The sequence below is a fragment of the Mastigoproctus giganteus genome, chromosome 6, assembly GCF_048544385.1.
Source record: "Mastigoproctus giganteus isolate SK-2022 chromosome 6, ASM4854438v1, whole genome shotgun sequence".
Classification (NCBI taxonomy): domain Eukaryota; kingdom Metazoa; phylum Arthropoda; class Arachnida; order Uropygi; family Thelyphonidae; genus Mastigoproctus; species Mastigoproctus giganteus.
In genome coordinates, this window is record NC_143580.1 from 112,016,710 (window position 1) to 112,029,149 (window position 12,440).

At 36.7% G+C, this 12,440-nt stretch overlaps 1 protein-coding gene across 4 annotated transcripts in view; it reads right to left on the reverse strand.

Moving 5' to 3' along the window:
* The window catches only part of LOC150084511 (lens epithelium-derived growth factor-like), a 316,821-nt gene that overhangs the window by 229,369 nt on the left and 75,012 nt on the right, over positions 1 to 12,440 (reverse strand). For all 4 annotated transcript variants that reach the window (XM_090375260.1, XM_090375258.1, XM_090375259.1 and 1 more), the window contains exon 3: positions 5,776 to 5,914. In XM_090375260.1, the coding sequence (XP_090231386.1) occupies positions 5,776 to 5,914 (139 nt within the window). The remainder of the gene's footprint in view (positions 1 to 5,775; positions 5,915 to 12,440) is intronic.

Below are 12,440 nucleotides of genomic sequence, written 5' to 3' on the forward strand. Positions count from 1 at the left end.
ATACAGTCCGAGTTAACTCGTAGTTGGCGTCCTCGGGCCAGATCGCCAAGTACGAATTAACTCATAGTCGGCTTGATTTTTTTTTTTTTTTTGATTTGGTAGTTGTCGGCGCATCGGCTTCTGTGGCCATATTGCACCTCCCAAGGTTTTTGCAGTACTTTGATCCAAGCCCGAGGCGGGAATCGAACCCGCGACCTTTGGGTTGCCGGGCAGGTACTTTACCCACTCGGCTAGCCCGGTCGGCTCATAGTCGGCATTCAACGTGTTAAGGACAATTATCGGGGTGAGCTACTGCAACAAGATCTGGGAAAATTAAGTCTGTGCTGGTAAATGGCAGTTGAAGTTTAGCATTGAAAACTGCAAGGCAATGCATGTGAACAGCAGTAATCCCAGATTAACATACAAGCTGTGGTACTGCAGCTGGTATGTTAAGTAATGTAAAATGAAAAAGACCTGGAGGTAATTGTGCAGTCAGATATGAAATTCTCTGAGCAGTGCAGACAGGCTGCCAGGACAGCTCACGGGGAACAAAGGAACAAAATCATACGAGCTGTGCAGGAACTTTGCTAGCAACAATAAGCATTTGCTAGAGGGGTAACCAGATTGGTGAAAGGGATAAAAGGGTGCTCTTACCAAGAAAGGCTTCAGTTCTGCAAATTGCATCGTCTGGAGACTAGACACATGTGAGGAGATCTGATTGAGGTGTTCAAGGCCTTGAATGGATTAAGTAAGCTAAATGTTGATGACATTCTTTCTCTTGCTGAAACTATACACATAAGGGGACATAAATTCAAGATCAGAAAGGATGGTTGCAGGATAGATATATGTAAGTTTGCCGTCAGCCAGCAGATGGTTGATTATTGGAACAAACTTCATTTGTTGTTGTGGAAGTGGGTTTGAATAAATTCCAGTACTAGATAAATTCGTGGAGGATATGGATGGGTGAAGTGTGTATTTTTTTTTTTTTTTTGGCTTATGATTTATAAGTTTGCTTTATTGCATCATTTGCCACTACTAATACTAATACAGGTGACCTCCGCCGAGCGTGGCTTCACTGTGTGCAGATTGCACTTAGGCAGTAGAAGTCTATGCAATACGGATCATGCCATACAGGGCCCAAGGTTCACAGTAACGTGGTGTATCCGACTCAGCCATGCTACCTTATTACATAGTACAGTCAGTTCTGCTATAAGGAGAAACAATGAAAAGAAAATTTGTTTTTTTATGAATGAAGATTTCATGGAAGGGGGAAACACATTTCACCATAATAACGTAAAAACCCACAGAATTCCAGCTATTGGTATTATCACAAATGCAATAAGATCAAGTTTGCTACCTGTTTATAATTAGATTAGAAAAGTCCAATAAACCAGGATCTGCAAATTGTTTTTACTGTTTTATTGTGGTGACCTCCAGAAATTTCTGTCTGAACAGAAAAATATGAGCTCCTGTAAACATCAGTCAGCCTACAATATCACCTGTTAGTTGCTTTAGTGCAACTGAATTTAGTGTCATTGATTTCATTCTAAGTGACTGTTAATCAGAGGCAGCTGTTTTGTGGCACTTTGCAATTTCGTGATCAGTCAATTTGTCACCTTTACATCCTCTAAGACTGTCCAAATCCTGGCTTTCCCTCACCATGAAGACTTCCTTCCTGGTTACATGACATGGCTCTCTTAATGAAAAACTGACCAACTAGGCCTCTGTTCACATTAGGGGCACAAACTCGCTGTCACTCAATTGGATCAACTGAACGAGAGATGAGAAATTATGGAGGAAGTCAGTCTCGCTGTTCATTTTTGAAACCCCCATTTCGGCAAAAATTAGCACAGAAAAATATTATTTCCATATATTTTATGATGTTTTTAGTTGGAATGCATTTTAAATTATAAAGTGAAATTGTTAATTTCTTTTAAAAATAAATTGTACCATTTGTAACACAGATTATGGTTTTAATTTCCTGTATAAAAAGTTTCAGAACCTAACCTCAGTTTTTCCATAACAACGGTAACCCCACCGAATGCAGAAGATGGTCGGAACGAAACCCCCGCACTTGGCAGTGGTCACCTGTACTAAAATTACAAATCATGCCCACACTAAGCCAAAAAAAGGCATTTCACATAACAGCATGGAAATATATAATCAATTTCAAACAAGCCACCAAAAGTTTAGCTGCCTAAACTGGGTTAAGAAATTTCATGATTTATTTGACTTGTCTTTTTGGCGTGAATTCCATTTTGCCCAATGTTTCAAGTGGAAGCTTATTAAAGTTTCCTATCTTTAACTCAATAGGGGGGAAGTTTCATTTTCTCATAAATGAATACCAACAGCCTTTTGAGCTCATAAGCGAAAAACCATTCTTTTCAGTTCATGTTACTACTGGACCCTTGTAATTTTCACTCTATCATTTAGAAGTGTGGCATGAGATGCTAAAGCCATCTGCATACAAGGTTGTGCAAAGTGAATAGGGAAGATTTTGAGCTATGAAGTCGATTTTGATAATAAAAAAAATAGCACTGAAAATTGATCCTTGTGGGTTCCTCTTGGATGTGAGAAAAAATTTTCAGCATTTGGACCTGAATGGAATGATATTTCAGAGTTTTGGACAAATTTTTAAAAATTAGTCCAAAATTCCCAGATGACTTTTTCAATGGCTTTTTCTATATTTACACATACTACGTTTAAGTTCTATGTTGAAATCCAAGACACCTTTTCCGATAAAAGGTCTTGGAAATTCAGCTTCTGGTTTTATTAGAACACCATCCAGAGCAGACCTACCAGTGTGTTGGATCTCTCCAGAGCACTTGACAACCAAAAATGCAACAGACCATAAATGTAGATGTAGAAGTGTGTGTGTGTGTGTGTGTGTGTGGAAGAATCCTACAGGTTTCTAACTAGAATGAAGAAACTAACCAAAGACATTCAGTATGTGAGGACTGGAATTAAATTTTCAATATGATATTGCCTTGTCCGTAGAACCAAACTACTAAAGATTAAATAAACTGATATCAAAATCAAAGGGTTTAAGATTCAAAACCATCACAGGCCATAATGTGCTAGTGTATTATGTCTGCAGAAGTTGGCATGTGTTCAGCAGATCTACGTGTTTTACAAGGTTAAGAAAAATCAATTAGCTACAGATAACAGAAAAGGAAGGAATTAACTTCAGGGTAGCAATTGTGGAACTAATAAAATCATTTCCAAGCCCAAGAGAACCACCCAAAATCAGAATTATTCAATTCACCAAAACCCATACTGACAAACAGTAATCTCGTAAAAGTTCTCCAAAATTTTGAATACTGAGAACTGTTGTTGTTATATGGTTTTTAGGAGCATCAGCAACTAAGGCCATATTGCTCCTGGGATATGCAGTGGTCATTCCCTGACCTTTCCGCATCCTCCGTATTTGGTGGGCACGGGCTCGAACCCCGGTCTAATCAAGAAGCATGTGCTACGTACTGCTGCTCCTGCCCACCTGGCTACAGAGACGCCACAAAGTTTGTCATCTATTGCAATGGAATTAGGTCTAGCTGCTTCAACAGTGAATACTATTTTAGGGGACAGTGCGCATATAAAAGAACATGTCAAAGGATCAACGCACTTAAGATCAACAGTGATCACAAAACAGTGTTCAGGTGCTATATCAAAGATGGAACAGCTATTAATAATATGGATGAAAAATCAGATTCAGAAGCAGGAGCCCCTGAATCCAATAGGCAGTCAAGCAAAAGCAACAAGTATTTATGAAGATATTAAGGATAAGTACGGTGAACCCCAAGCCAAGTTTGTGGCAAGAAATGGGTGGTTTAATAGGTTCAGGCATTGTGCTGGTTTCCAAAACATTAAAGTATGTGGTGAAGTTGCCAGTGCTGATTCTGCAGCTGCAGAGAAATTTTGTGATGTGTTGGAAAAAGTTATTGATGAAGGCAGATATTCAACGCTGCAAATTTTTAGCGTTGACGAGACTGATCTGTATTGGAAAAAAATGCTGGATCGAACATACATTGCCAAAGAGGGAAAATACAATGCCAAGTTTCAATGCATCAAAAGATAGAGCCACACTCCTGCTTGGGGCTAATGCAGCAGGACATTACAGATTAAAACCACTGCTTGTGTATCATTCTGGAAATTCTCTTACATTTAAGGGCATCAATAAAGCCACCCTACCCATGCATTTCTGATCGAACCAGAGAGCATGGATAATAATATCTCTTTGGGGATTGGTTTAAATGCTACTTCATTCCTGAGGTTGAAAAATATTGTAAACACAACGACGTTCCTTTCAAGAGTTTGCTTCTACTAGATAATGCTCCTGGACATCCTACGCATCTAGATGATTTCAATTCAAACATGAGAGTCATATTTCTACCACCAAACACGGCTTCACTCATCCAAACTATGGATTAGGGTGTTATTTCAAATTTAAAAGCATACTGTTTACACACAACATTTGCTCAGGCATTGTCTGCAGTAGATGGTGAGAAAAATTTTACATTAAGAGACTTTGGAAATCTTACAATATTTACCATGCTTTCTTAAACATTAATAAAGCCTGGGCGGAAATTACTAAAAGTTGTTTAAATGGCGGGTGGAAGAAAATATTCCCACGGCATGTAAAAGGCTTCGAAGGGTTTGAAAAGGACGAATCATATGAAGATGTTACAGATAAGATTGTAAAGATTGCAGAGCTACTTCAGTTGGACGTTGATGCCAAATATGAACCAAATGAAGAGCCGAAATGCTTCATTACCAAAGAGATGGCAACTGCATTTCATGAAATTGCATCGGCAATGGTGAGGTTTGAGAATATGGATCCTGACAGCAAATAATTCTGTAAAGTTAACAGATGGGTGAATGATATGCTTGCTTGCTACAAAGAAATCTATGATGAAAAGAAAAGAGCCACTGCCCAGTCATCCATTAAATATGTTCTTTCGCAAGGATGAGCGGCCGACCCCTTCTAAATCTCCACAGCCCACACAACCTCTGCAGCGGTTTACTTATCAGCTGAAGATGTCAATTCTAGCAACGATGCTCAAGAGGTAAAACTCACTGATGTTATGCCTGCTTCCTTTTCTTTTTTTTATAATTTTATATTTTTGAAATTTTTTAAGTTACCCGCTTTTGTAATTTTTCCTGCACATGAGATAAAAAATTGAATAAATACAATAAATAATTCTATTCAAATGTTCGTCAAACATTTCTTTTTTGATTCAATCAATTCAGCGAGTACAGTTGCGAGTTGCATAGAGGAAATTCCGACTTACGTAGAGTTCTGCGGAATGCAACCCTTATGTTATTTGGGGAGTGGCTGTATTCACTTGCATCATATTCAAACAAAAGAGAAACCAACTACTGTTCTCTTCTGTAATACAATGAGTTATAGGATTTTAATAAAACAAAAAATATATCAATGAAACAATTCTGCTGCACACGACAAAGGCAAAATTAAACATCTAACCTGAAAGGGATGCCAGCTACTATTGTCAGTTAGAACTCTAACTGAATATACCACATAAATGTGGCATATCCAGTTGGAGTTCTTTTAAACATCTAAATTCTTATAAACAATATCTTGTGCATCCTCTGATAGACTGTAAAATCACATTTAGAATAACAAAATCTGCATTATAACACAGCTTACTTACAGTGTGTGTGTTAAAGTTGTCCACCAAAACCCATGTTATATTGAAGTTATTGTATTTCAAACCAGATAAAGGTACATGCTAACCAGACATGTTGATCTGAGGAGTACACTAAATTTTCTTTACTTACTGGGTTAACTGTAGGCTCTACTTTGGGATTATGCTCAACTTCCCACAATGCTTCATTAAAATATTTTCTCCTTGATGGTTTAGCAAACTTCTCTTTGAATTTTTCAAAGGGAAATAAATCTTTTGTAGCTAGTACTGCACTGAAAAAACCAGAATAAAAAAAAATAAGCTTTGAAACTATAAGAATGGTTTTCTTTAAGCATTTGTATGTTAAATCAAAGTTAACATACACATCTATTACATAATATAAAATGTTACTGCTAGCTAATCACCAACTATATTATAATTAAGATACCTATTAATATACAAATCCCTATCTAAAATAAAACTATAAACTGTATAAATTATGTGCAATTAAAATTCTAAAAACTGTAAACTAACAAAATATGTATAAATAAAATAAAATTACTTATAACTAGAATTACACCATGAAAGCTCTTAATAACAAGTAGTGTCATTCTCACCGTCTTGAAGCTGATAGCTTTTTAACTTGACAGTATTAGCGGTTTATTTGAATTGCTTCGAGTGTTCTAATGCTTGACTTTTTACAAATAAATTGCAATGCTTAAGGCTAAGGCGCATTTAGGGCTAGAGCCTCAAGCTGCGAACAAATTTGGACTATGTATATATAAAGTGCTTTAGCACTACTTCGAATAAGTAACGCTTCACCTATTAGTCTTCTCCTTAGGTGAAGCGTTACTTATTCGAAGTAGTGCAATATCATGGCAACCCGTTGTGAAGATGTTCACAATATGAGATATAACCTAAAACGATGCCGCCTTAAAAATTTTCTGTTTATTCAGAAATGGCTGTGTATTATGATGCTAAAGCACTTTATATATACATAGTTGCAATGCTTATTAATTTTATTTTTGTAATAATACAGTGAAACTTCCCTTGATAGCCAACCCCTTTCCATGGATGCTCGAGCTTGGGTCCCAGTAAGAAGTATTAAAAATTACATGCTAGACAACCCCTCCAAAGCAGACCTTCTGGCACATGCAGACACTTTGATAGGTGTCCTTTTAATATTTCAATAATAATTTCCTGGACCAGACTTGTTCAAAGGTAACTGACACACACAAATGTTTATGTAGGTCAACAGGATTTGCAATGAAGGCAAGTGAGGATCAAGGTCATTACAGTAGTACTAATTAGTCTTTTAATGGCCATGCATTATTCATGAAGCAGATGTCATAACGACAGATGGCCATTATTATGCTCACCACTGCTGGTAAGCAATGTTTATAAACTTATCTAGACTGTATAGTGCAATTCCACTGGTGTGCACACTTAGCAAGGCAATAAATTTGCAAAATTGAGATGCAGTTGCCAAAATTTAAAAAAAAAAAAAATCTGTGACAAGTCTGTATACAGGAGGATTCAGCTTGTGGTACTATACACACAACGGCCTTCGTAGCCGAGTGGTCATGAGCGGGAGTGCAGTAGCACACGCTCCTTGAGTAGACCGGGGTTCAAGCCCCTGACTTCTGAATACGGTCGATCTGCCAACCCGCACTGGACCAGCATGGCAGATTATGGTCCGTTTCCCTCAGCATGAATTAATTGTTGAGGAGGCTTCCATCCTGCAGTGGGTTGATAATGGCTGCACTTTACCTTTTTTTTACTATATACACTGGTGTTCAAAGAAAGTGCATCACCTAGGAATTTTACATTTCTAACCCTTTTTCGTTATGGTATGTTATGTTAATGACTAGCATCACAAATAGAAATATAAACAAAAGATATTTATTAATAGTTAAGACAGAGCTAAGTAATATTTCACAGGTGCTCTCAAAATATTCCAAAATGAGCATTTACAGCTTTTATGTAACAGTTTTGGTAAACACGACAATTATGGCTGAAATGTTATCAGAAACCCTCAAATTTGCTTCATTTTAAATGGAAAACAAAATGAAAAGTGCACCAGGTGCAAACTAATATTTAGTTGAACCACCTCTGGCCCTGATGACAGCAGCACACCATCGAGGCATTGACAAGATCAATTTCTGAAGATAATCAACTGATAGTTCGTTGTTCCAAACACAAATTATGGCTTCCTCAAGTTCACGAAGGGTCTTTGATTTCTTTCTGGCAACTGCAGATTCCACACGATGCCAACAGTTCTCTATAGGATTCAGGTATGGGCCATTTCCTGGCCAGTTAACAGTTGTAATGGACTGTTCTTGCAATACTTGTAGCAAATGTAAGCACATTACTGTTGAACCTCTAATGCAGAAATGAAGCTAAAGCAACTACAGAAGTGCCTATTTACACTTTTTGCCTGATGACAAGGAGCAGAGTTGTCTTGAAAGATGCAGTTACTTGGCAGATTGAAATGGTCTCTGTAATGCTTGGCAGCAATCTGCCCTGCAATACAGCCAGGTATCCATTGGCATTTACGGAACCTTTTATAAACTGCAGGTGAAATGAAATGAAATGCACGATATGAAATGCACCCCCGAATGAAATCCGCGATATGAAATGCACCCCCGTATCATTTGGCTGGTGGGGAATTTCACTGTAGACATACAGTCTGGATGGTATTCTTCACCACATCTACGACAAATCGTTTGTCTCCCATCAGAGCCATGCAGGTTGAATTTCTTCTCATCTGAGAAAATAACTGACTTCCACTGCTCAGGGGTCCATTTGACACATGCTCCTTACACCAAGTTAATCGGGCCTTTTTCATAGGACAATGGGCTACAAGACCATTTTTGAAGAGACGTCTTCTAACTGTTACTGCGCTTGCTACCACTCTTGTATGTTCTTCCCATTCTCTTTTCAGCTCGGACAAAGAATATTTATGGTTTTTAAGGCTTAAAAGCTTCAAAACGCAGTTCTGTTTTACCATAGAGACTTTTACCATAGTTTGCATCCTGTTTCTTTTTCCTATCAGCAGAACCAGTATTCTTGATTTTGAAAAGAAATCTACACACTCGACTGAATACAAGACACACTATAAGCAATATTTTGTTTGTTATTTGGTTTTTAGGAGCATTAGCAACTAAGGCCATATTGCTCCGGATATGCGGCGGTCATTCCCTGACCTTTCCGCATCCTCCGTATTTGGTGGTGATGGGATCAAACCCCGGTCTAATCAAGAAGCTTGTGTTACGCACTGCTGCTCCTTCCCACCTGGCTACGGAGGCGCCTTATAAGCAATATGATGGGAAGAACATCCTTCCTCACGTAAGCAACAATAGCACTCTTTCTTTGTGGCATCAACTGCATGTAACTCACCATCCTGACACAAGCAAGAAATGACTGCAACTCTTGCAGAGCGTGCTTAAAGTAGCAGCTAATGCAATATCATGTCATCACCCATACGTGTCAATATTATGTGATGCAATCTGTAAGAAATATTGCCGTATACTTACGTTATTCAAACAACAATTACAATTTTAAAGGGTGCTGCACTTTCTTTGAACACCAGAGAGAGACAGAGAGAGAGAGAGAGATTATAAAATAATAAGAAAAGTTTACCTCAATATACTATCAAATTATATATATATATATATATATAATTACTACTGTAAGAGTGTAATTCAATAATATTGATAATTATTGAAAAGTGCCACTGAATGGCACTTTTTTTCAAGGGCTAACACCATTCAATATATCCCATCAATACTTAGCAAGGCTATCTGTTTCTGTTTCTGATTGTTATCTGCCTGTTTAGCAAGGTCCAAATAATAAATATAAATTTAAATTTAACAGCAAACAGGCAAGATAACAGCTAGCCCAACAGATAGCTCTGAAACAAATAACACTGAAAATAATACAGAAAATGAGTGCCAACCATAATTTTCACTTGAGATGTGGTGTTTTTTATTTCAATTTATACACGTGCAAAAGAAAGCTTATGCTGACATAAGGAGAAAGGAGGTAAGAATAAGTAAAGCAACAATATCTCAATTTCCCTCTAATTACTCTAATAGATCTTGAGGTATAAAAATTTTGAGTTAGAAAGTAGAAAGTGAAAAACAAAGAAAATAGCTTCTAATAATGGTACTTACGATATACTGGCAGCCCAACCCTTTAATAAGGGATCCTGGTATAACTGCAAGGAGTTAAAGGATGGTATGTGATGGACAAGATTGGATTATGATAAAGAAATATAATAGAATAACAAATTGTAGATTGTATTAAGGAAATATGGAAATAAACAAAATATTTAAATAAAAATTACCATTTGTAATAATTTTATAATAATTAAAATAATTCAACCTATCTGATATAATAATAAATTGCAAACCATCATTACTGAAATATTCAATTAAAAGTAACCAATTAAAACAACAGAATGAATAGGAATTTGCAGCTTACCACCCTATTCCCGTATATAGTAAGTATAAAAGAAGGAAGAGCGACAGTAGTGCTCTCTCAGCTCAGGTAACTGCAAGACAAACTAAATAAATTAAATAAATAATTATTAATTTATAAAAACAAATACAGTAGCACCACCTGAATTTCATGTAACTTCCAGACAAACTAATAAACTGAAATTATAGTAAATGGCACTCTATAATGTTGAATTCAATTCAGATAAAACCCTATGAAAGTAAATAGTTGGTTCTCAAATTTAGAATGACAGGTAAAAATACCAAATTAAAATGAAATACCTTTAAAAAATATATTACAAAGTAGAAATGAAATTCCTTTTAACCTAACTGAAATTCGGATGAAAGGTGAAAATTGATTCCTGCCATAAGAACAAATATAGGTACAACTTTTTCAATGAGCATAAGCTATACGTGACTTGCTCTCAAGGCAGTGCCTACTTTACACATATGTACAAATCCTCAAAATGACAAAAGTGATTTTAAATAGCTACTATAGAACTGTAATAGAAAATTTTGTGAACCAGAAGAAGAGAATCATAGTGAACTGTGAAGAGTAGGACAGAAGTATTTATTTAGAGCATACTTTAGATATGATGTAGCTTTGATTTATATTATTGTGCCATTTATTAATAGCAATAAAAATAGCCTCATGAAGATGTTTTGAAATGAAATTAGATGGAAAATCATTATTAATAAACTAGATCTTAAATCTCTAAGCAATTCTATGATATTGTTAGCATTATTACATATTTTTATCAATCTAAACCTTTGTGAAACAATGATATTCCTGTGAATTTTCTTTGAAATATTAGAATGCCAGTGTGTTAAGGCTAAGAGATTTAAAACCAAAAAATCTTTGTGCTTGTCATATACTTTAGTGTATAATATTTTATACACTAAATATACCTATCTATATTTAGATAGGTAGCTGTACTTTTTTTTTTTTTTTTTTGTTAATTGTTGGCGCATTGGCTTCTGTGGCTATAACACACCTCCCAAAGGTTTTGCATTTTTACTCTGATCCAAGCCCGAGGCGGGATTCAAACCCACGACCTTTGGGTTGCCAGGCAGGCACTTTACCCAACTGGCTAGCCCGGTCGGCATAGCTGTACTGGTACTGTGTTTATTGGTACAATCTAGCTTTAATTCAGGTAGATAGTGCTTGACTATATCTTTACTAAAGTTGGGTTCATTTATGACTACTAGATCATTATGCAGCAGTTAAGTATTAATTTTTTATTTAATTTTCTTTCAGAGAGTGCTACTATCGTTCTTTGTTTTATAATATAACTAGATATATTAACATGTGCCTAAAATTCACTCTTAATACTTATATACAGGAATAGGGTGGTAAGCTGCAAATTCCTATTTATTCTGTTGTTTTAATTGGTTACTTTTAATTGAATATTTCAGTAATGATGGTTTGCAATTTATTATTATAGATAGGCTGAATTATTTTAATTATTATAGAATTGTTACAAATGGTAATTTTTATTAAGTATTTTGTTTATTTCCATATTTCCTTAATACAAGCTACAATTTGGTATTCTATATTTCTTTATCAAATTCAGTCTTCTCCATTACATACCATCCTTTAATTCCTTGCAGTTGTGTGTGTAACACTGGTGTGTAAAATTTAAGGACCAGTCAGGTTTTCACCTGTAGCTCCTCATAGGAGTGGCCTGGATATGGGAAAAGCATACCAAAGGAACCTCGTGAGGTACAGAAATCATGAAGGAAAAACAACACCAACACAACAACGGAAACAAAACGGTACAGAGGGACATTATTCAAAAATGGCAACATAGCACTGGCTGCCATAATATAGATGCATCACTGCCAAATATGGAACAAAGGGAACAGGTGGTCCTCAGTAGGAGATATGGCCACCCCTAATGTCAATGCAGGCTTTGCACCACCTGTCCATACTTAGAACAATGCTGTTGGTAAGTTCTTGTGGTAACATCATCCATTCCTCTATCAGCTCCATCTTCAGCTGGTGACATTTTCTGGGGTGTGGACATGCCGCTAGGTGTCTCCCCAGAGCGTCCCACATGTGTTCGATGGGATTCAGATCGGGGAAAACAGACAGACCAATCCATACGAACAATGTCCTCAACTTTCCAAAAGCATATCAACAGCTGCAGTGTGATGGGGTGTGCCGATATCATCCATAAACACGAACTCGGAACAGACGCACATGGAGAAGGATTACCTCAGTACAGTAGCGTGCACCGGTTACAGTACCTCTTCCAGTATATGGAGTTGTGTACGTCCATCCAAGATACTGCCTCCCCAGACGAGAACACCTCGACCG